This window comes from Lycium barbarum, chromosome 2, assembly GCF_019175385.1.
Source record: "Lycium barbarum isolate Lr01 chromosome 2, ASM1917538v2, whole genome shotgun sequence".
In the NCBI taxonomy this organism is placed as follows: Eukaryota; Viridiplantae; Streptophyta; class Magnoliopsida; order Solanales; family Solanaceae; genus Lycium; species Lycium barbarum.
Window position 1 is genome coordinate 129,505,511 of NC_083338.1, and position 8,088 is coordinate 129,513,598.

General features: G+C 37.1%; 1 protein-coding gene across 1 annotated transcript; it reads left to right on the forward strand.

Moving 5' to 3' along the window:
* The first annotated feature begins 271 nt into the window (after positions 1-271).
* Positions 272-7,195, forward strand: LOC132628899 (uncharacterized). Its single transcript, XM_060344651.1, has 3 exons — positions 272-1,895; positions 2,841-3,016; positions 7,052-7,195. The coding sequence occupies exons 1-3, from the start codon at positions 1,514-1,516 to the stop codon at positions 7,193-7,195; spliced, it is 702 nt and encodes a 233-aa protein (XP_060200634.1). The 5' UTR covers positions 272-1,513.
* The last annotated feature ends 893 nt before the right edge of the window (positions 7,196-8,088 follow it).

The window sequence follows — 8,088 nt, forward strand, 5'->3', positions numbered from 1 at the left end:
TAATCCTCTATAACATTTTACTAAAAATCCAAGTTTTCTTTGGAACCAATTTCAGTGTTACGTTATTTATATGTTCTTTATAACAAAATTTCGCTATAACAGTCGAAAGATATCTGAACAAACGAAGTCGTTATAGAGAGATTTTACTGTATTATACAAACAAAACATTTTTGCTCAAATTAGATTCTTAACTCTTCCTTGAAGCACTGATATTTTCATTTAAGGAGCCATTTCAACTGACTTTGTTCTGTTGTTTGTTGAATAGCTTTGATTTTGGTCCATCAGTAGTCAGAGAATACAAATGGATCTTCAGGGAATTTGTATGGACCCTTGTTCCGAGTTCTTTATTCTTCTGTATTGCTTTCGTCACAAGATGCTCTGGCTTTGTTTACCCTGTCTGTCTACTTTTTTCTCACTAAAAATGCATGGATAAGTCTCTACCTGTTAATCATAAGTCTGATTTGTAAAATAAAAAACAAATTCACCATGCATTTTGAATGTCGTAACTATTTCAGTATATGTTGAATGGGAATTTTACTCTATGTAGACTATTATGTTTAATGTTTCCACATAAATGAATAATATTGTGTGATTGCAATATATTTTGTTGCCTATTGTGGTTGGAAAATCAGGCTTCTATTGGCAGTTATTTTGCTCCTTAGTTGGAAGAAGAGAAAAGGGAAGCTATTAATTTAAACAATTTCATAAAGCTTGGTTTATCAAAAGGAAAGGAACATGAGAGACTTTCTCAACTTGAAGAGGATATGTACTTTTTAAGTCCATGAAACTAGCTCTCAACTCACTGATGGGATCATAAACATTTTGCTTTCATGAAGATAACAGCAAAATTAAGCTATTGTACTTGGAAAAACTACATCAAATCCTTGATATGCATGAATGTACAATTAAGTAGGATATGTACTTTTTAAGTCCATGAAACTAGCTCTCAACTCACTGATGGGATCATAAACATTTTGCTTTCATGAAGATAACAGCAAAATTAAGCTATTGTACTTAGAAAAACTACATCAAATCCTTGATATGCATGAATGTACAATTAAGTAGAGCTGAGTCAACACATTTTTCCTCTGCACAAATGATCTTTGTTTGTTCCATATCTGGTGTTTATGCTATCAATTTGTGGGCTTCTTAACTGTCTGATACAAACAGAAACACATACATCTAAAGCTCTATAATTTTATCAAAGGTGGAATAGTTGTCTTGCAAGATTTCTCTTATTTTACTTGAGAAAAAACATGTCTTTTGTACTTGTTACAAGAAAGTTTGTACTTATCCTTGATAATTGAGCCTCTCGGATAAATTCATTATCTTCTTCCGACTTAAATCCATGAAAAACCATGTCTGCATTTGGTAGTTGTAACACGGAATCCACTTTATTTTTCAGAATTAAACCTCTCGGATTAATTTTATATCATTTGCTTCCAACTTTGGTTTACGGATTTTATGTTTATTTGGCTCTATATCGCTGATAGAATCCCATCTCTATTAGACTATGACATTTTTTTTTAATTCTCTAATATTGACGAGATTAAACCCTTACAGGCACCTCAGGCGGGATTTGACCTACTACCTTAAACACATACCTTGCAAAGTTGCATTAATTGGTGATAATTTATTCGTGAAGGTTGTGAGACCTTATTCCATAGTTGATGCTGACAACATAGAGCATAAGTTATACTTTTCTGTGTCCAAACAAGTACCCTTGGCACCTCCTCCAAATGCAGAGAACACAGAGCAGTCTGTTGTTTCAGTAAACTATTCAGGTTCTGTGGAAAGCTCTGAAATACCAGAGAATGAAGCGGTCATGTATAATCAACCGGAGAATAGCACTTCACACAAAGATTTTAGTGCCAATTCTATGCAAGAAAGATCAGGTGAGCTAGCGTGATGATAATCTAAAAAAAATGCAGTCATTTGGGTACTGTTAACTATGTCTTTAGATACCATTGGTTGTCTATCGTTGCCCCAGTTTAGTTAGAGTTTTGTTCCTTTTTTTCAGATATCCTTTTCGGGACAATTAAAAAAGCTCCTTCATTCTAATGTCAACAAGCAAGCATATACATCGTACACCTGAATGAAACAAAGCAGATGCATGAATTTTTTCGTTAATTCCAGCATAAATTTTGCTGTTGTTACAAAACTCCCTGTTAGCATTTATGTAATAGAAATCACTTATAATTAAGTATGATACTCACGTTATACTTTAAGCAAATATTACTGTAGTCGAGTAATATTGTGTTCATGGATAACAATTTTGGTTGTAAAATAAGCTGGTTCTTCATTTTCTGGGAAAATGGATTATTGTTCTGGCATATGAACTCCTCATTAAGAATTTGGTAAATCATCATTTTTTGGTAACATTTTCTGTGCGATACTTTTAAGTTGCGGAAGTGCATTGTCATCCAACTTTGAGGGTTCGTACCCCTTTTATGGTTTGAATCCTACTCTACATAGTAGGGAGAGGTCAGAAGAGGAATTCTTGAAGATATCTTCTATCTTCCCTTTCAGTTTTCATGATTTTAAGAAACATCTTCTGTTTTCCTGAATGTTTGTAGTCCTTTTGTAGTTCGGATTCTTGTTCAACATAGGTCAGAAGAGGACTTCTTAGAAATACCTTACAGTTTTCATGATTCTAAAACATGTTTTGTCTGTTTTCGTTGTATTTTAAACTAGTTGAATTGTATAGATCTGTTACAGTATTGGCCTCTATGATTTTGGTGAAAGATGTCGCAGTCTCTAGTATAAAACTGTATGATTTGATACAAAGTAGGGAATTGTTTCCTATCCTTCCTGCTTTAATAGTTTGACAATTTTAACAGGTAGGTCTTCCAGAAGAGATATAAAGCATTCAATCCCTCCTGTTTTCCAGAAAGAACGCAGACCACTGACATCATGGAGATCCTCTAATACACCATATCTTTGTATTGCTTGTGGAGCAAAGACAGAACTATATATCAAGGATTCAATGAGATTCAGTTTCTCAGAAATACAGCTGGCAACAGATGATTTTTCAAAGGATAAGTGTCACGACCCAATTTGGGGTCGCGCGGACACCTACCTTTCCCACCTCGGTAGGCGAACCTTCTCATTGAATTCACATCAATTAAGTAAAGGTGATTCATTTAAATCAATAGATACTTAGAAATTCAGCGGAAACTTCATAATATATTCAATAAACTCAAGAATCAATAAAACTACAATGATGTAACATATACAAACTTGATCCACTTCCCATGACCTGGTCTAGACTAGTACAAGAGTAACTAATGATTTCAGAGTTACCACTACATTCTAAGACTCAATCTCCGTCCCGAAATGAAATGGGAGGAGGTCTTCCAGATAGGCACCGCGTATTTCCACATATGCTTCGATCAATCACCTGAAACAAATCTACACCCCAAAAAGGGTGTAACAAGTGCAATATCAGTAGAACCACACGTACTGAGTAAGTATCATAAGCCGACAATGGTTAGTAACACATATCAGTAAAGAATTCACAGATAAACATGATAACAACCCAATCAAGTCATACTGCGATCTACCACACACTGTAAATCAATACCCTTAAGCATTAATTTCAGTCTAATAATTCACCAGTCAAGCTCACAACGATATCGGAACTCACATATCATTAAATTGATCGTTTCAGTCTAGTAGTCAACTTATCATCAAGACACCCGTTATCCTACATCACATAAAGACCAAACATATAACTAATCTTACAGATTGTCTATAGGATACCTCAACAAGTTCAATCAATAAATGCAGATCCAAGTACACGTCAGCCTAAGTAAAGCATCTAATCCCAAATGTGCCAAGTATGAATAAATCAATCTGAATCCAATCATCATAGGTAAACACCAAATCATCTCAAACAAGCCATAATGCAATGTAATGCAATGCAAGATGTATGGATGCGATGCCATGCCATGCAAATAAGGTGTACACATGTACTCCGGACAAAAATATCGATGTCTCGGTAGCACAACCCACTGTGACTCGCGAAGTCTGATTGCCACCGGTCCCGGATCTTTGCCAAACAGACGGACGGGTCCCTAGCTAATTGCTCACAGGGGGAGTCTCACCGACACCACTCTAAGGGACCCGCAAAGTCCATGCATGAACAAACAATTCCTGGATAACATCGGAATCGGCCATGCAACAACGATGCCCAAATATAACCATCGGACATCGGCCTCCTCACAGTCACTCAAAAAGAGTTTATCAAAATATCAGTTTCGCTCCATCAACGATACCGGATCATCACCGGGTATCGGCCATGCATCGTGAATATGAGAGAATGCATGCAATGCATATGTCAACGATTCCGGAATTGAACCTTGGACATCGGCCTTCTCACAATCACTCAAGTAAAAGAGTTTGTCAAACACCAATTTCATATAATCAACGATTCCGGAATGGATCTTCGGACATCAGCCTTTTCACAATCACTCAAGTAAAAGAGTTTATCAAAATACCAGTTTCACTCAATCAACAATACCGGATCATCACCGGGTATCGGCCATGCATCATGAATATGAGGGAATGTATGCAATGTATATGTCAACATCAACCACCAAGTTCAATATCACAAGTACCAATAATGGGGTACGCCAACGATGTATCATATCACAATACCAACAATGGGTATGCCAACAATATATCAATATCATAATACCAACAGTGGGTATGCTAATAATGTATCTATATCACAATACCAACCGTGGGTATGCCAACAATGTATCTATATCACAATACCAACAGTAGGTATGCCAACAATATATCCGAACCAAGACGGATAACAGGATCTAATCTCTGTCAACAACTCATGGCATCAAGCCAACACAATAGAAAAGTCAAACACCACACAATAGGGTGGCTAATCCCAACATACAATAGGACAATCAGTCGATAATACATTATTACCACTTCTTTAAATCAACTTATAAGCTTACAACACGAATCTCACCCTACACTCAAAATCCTTCATCACAACTCATTTAGAACTCAATCACAATTATTGGTACATTTTATCCTCCCATTTATCCACTAGATTCACTTTAAATGGCACAACACAAGTAATCACATATTACGTGAAATTTTCATCATTAGACAAAACAATAGGTTTCATCCGCTACTGCCAAGTCACATATATCCACCGATATTAACGAAAAACCACATCAAAGAACCTAAGGAGTTTACAGGCCACAAGCCCGAACACATAAATCGCACACAACAATACCATCCTAAGATTCCATCCCAAATATCCAATTCCTATACATGCATTCTCCGTTCCTTCTAATACACGAATATATGAAACTAACCAGAGTCTACCGAAAAGGAAGCCATAACCTACCTGGCAGTCGAATAGGTGCCATGAACCCACACGTTGCCTTGTCTTTCGAAGCGTCTCCAAATAACCAAAATCTATCACATATGAATTCTATGTAAGAAACCATGAATGATGATACCCATATTGGCTACTTTCTATTCGGGTCAAATTCCAACCCTTAATTTAGGAAAAACGGGTCTCAAGGGCAAAATGGGAATTTTATGACCAAAATATCAAATTCAATACCAAAAGGGAAAAACCCATTACTTAAATCATAGGAATACTCAATTAATTCTTAAAATCATCATTGTTAAGAAAACTCCCAAATTTAGGTCTAAGAACCCTAACTTTGACAAGTGAGGGATGGCTCAGTGGTTAAGCACCTCCACCCACGACCGGTAGGTCCTGGGTTCGAGTCACACTGGAGGGGAAGTGTGGAAACACTATAAATCCTTCTAAATGGGGGGAAGAAAAAAAAAAACCCTAACTTTGATTCAAGAATTTCAACTATAGAATAGAAGATTATTAGTTAACAAGCCTAGATATATCATTATATAGCATAAATATAAACATTAACATAATTTATTCACAATCTAGGAAGCCAATTCTTTTTTAGAACTCTTTCATGAAAAATCCCAATTTTGGGTTGAAGAACCATAGGTTTTGCATAGAGATTTTTGAAAGATGAATGGTTTTACAAAGCCAAAATGATGGATTAATTAATGGAAACTATTAAGAATGAGCTTAGAACTTACCCATAGGAACAATCTTGAGAAATAATCAAGAATTCATTCATCCCCAAGCTTCCAAGAGAGAAGATATCCTAAATGAGGTCCAAATCCGACATAGTCTCTGTTATTCCTCAATTTTCATGACAAGATGACCAAAAAATGCTGATTTGATGGGACAATGGGATTCCTCATGAAATTTCCTTGAATTTTGGCTTATGAATCGCCTCATTTGGACTTAAAATGAGGGAGATATGAGGGTTTTTATACTGGACTCGACTTCAGTTTTCTGCGGGACCGCCGCAGTGGAAACCACTACCGCTACAGCTGTCAAACCGCTGCAGCGGTCACAAGGATTCTGTAGCGGTGCCACCCCAGCAGTAAAGTGTTCGCTGTAGTGGTCACCGGACACCAGATGACCCGGTCTTTCGATTTTTCGCCTCGGAACTCCGAAAGCTCATCCGGAACCCGATTTTGACAAACCAAATATGTAGATATAGGTAAAAATGCGCTACGAACTCATTCGTGCACTCGAAATTCCCAACGGAGAAACCGTTGACTAAGTCAACTCCCGAGCGGCCAAAAAGTCCCTTTCCAAACCAAGTCCCAAAATGCACCCGAGTGCATAGGGAGCCGAACCAGTCCCACCAATGCGTCATAAATCAGTCTATGAACCTCTCAGAATCGATGGATCTCCGAATGAAATCCGTTCACCCAAAAGTCAACTCCCGGTCAAACTGTTTTCGCTTAAAGCCAAATTTTTATAGAAAACATTCCAAAGCCCAAAACGATGCCTAGGAAGTCATGCCAACTATCTTCTCGGGTCAAAATAGTCCTAACGAGACTTAGGAACTGGTCAACGAGGGAAAAAACGGAAGAATCATGGTAACGACAAAACGGGTCGTTACAATAAGTTGCTTGGAGAAAGTGGATATGGTCATGTATAAAAGGTCGGTTAAAAGATGGGCAGGTCATTGCTGCAAAGGTGCGGAATGAAGCAAACACACAAGGGTTTTCCGAGTTTCATTCTGAAGTTTATGTTTTGAGCTTTGTACGTCACAAAAACATTGTGATGCTTTTGGTTTATTGCTGCAAGGAAAATGTTAACATCTAAGGAAAATGTTAACATCTTGGTTTATGAATTCATCTGCAATAATTCTTTTGAGTGGCACTTATTCGGTATGTATAATTTGATAATCACACACTTCCCCAGCAACATAAAGCTCATAAGTATTTATGTTATGTAATCGAATTGAAGTTAAGTTGTTATCTTATTCCAATAGACAAGCAAAGTATAAATAAAGTACATCACGGTGCTAACTAAGGAAAGAAATGATTCCTACAAATCCCTACAAATCTGCTCCTTAACTATGGCTATGTACATTACTAATAATGAGTCTATATACATTCCGTAACACTCCCCCTCAAGCTGGAGCATAGATATTGATCATGCCCAGCTTGTTACACAGATAATTAACTCGAGTTCCATTCAAAGCCTTTGTGAGCAAATCAGCTAGTTGCTCTCATGCCTTCACGTAGCCAGTGGAAATCAAGTTTTCTTGAATCTTCTCACGAATAAAGTGACAATCAACCTCAATATGTTTAGTTCTTTTATGATACACCGGATTTGAGGAAATATGAAAAGCAGCTTGATTATCACACCAGAGTTTTGCTGGTGTATGATGCTTCAACCCAATTTCAGTTAAGAGATGATGTATCCACATAATCTCACATGAAAATTGTGACATGGCTCTGTACTCAGATTCTACACTGGATCGAGATACAACACTTTGCTTCTTACTCCTCCATGCTACCAGGTTCCTTCCAACAAAGACACAATAGCCTGTAGTAGATCTTCTATCAATTTTGGAGAGAACATAATCGGCATATGCGAAACAATCAACACGGGTATGGTTGTGATTGCTATACAATATGCCAAGTCCAGGAGCTCCTTTCAAGTAACATAGAATCTGTTCCAAAGCTTCCTAATGTTTGACCGTAGGTGCG

Coding starts and splice junctions, on each gene's coding strand:
- LOC132628899 (XM_060344651.1), top strand. CDS start 1,514: ATGACATTTTTTTTTAATTCTCTAATATTGACGAGATTAAACCCTTAC. Junction 1,896..2,840: donor TTCTATGCAAGAAAGATCAG/GTGAGCTAGCGT, acceptor CAATTTTAACAG/GTAGGTCTTCCAGAAGAGAT. Junction 3,017..7,051: donor GTTTCTCAGAAATACAGCTG/GCAACAGATGAT, acceptor AAAGATGGGCAG/GTCATTGCTGCAAAGGTGCG.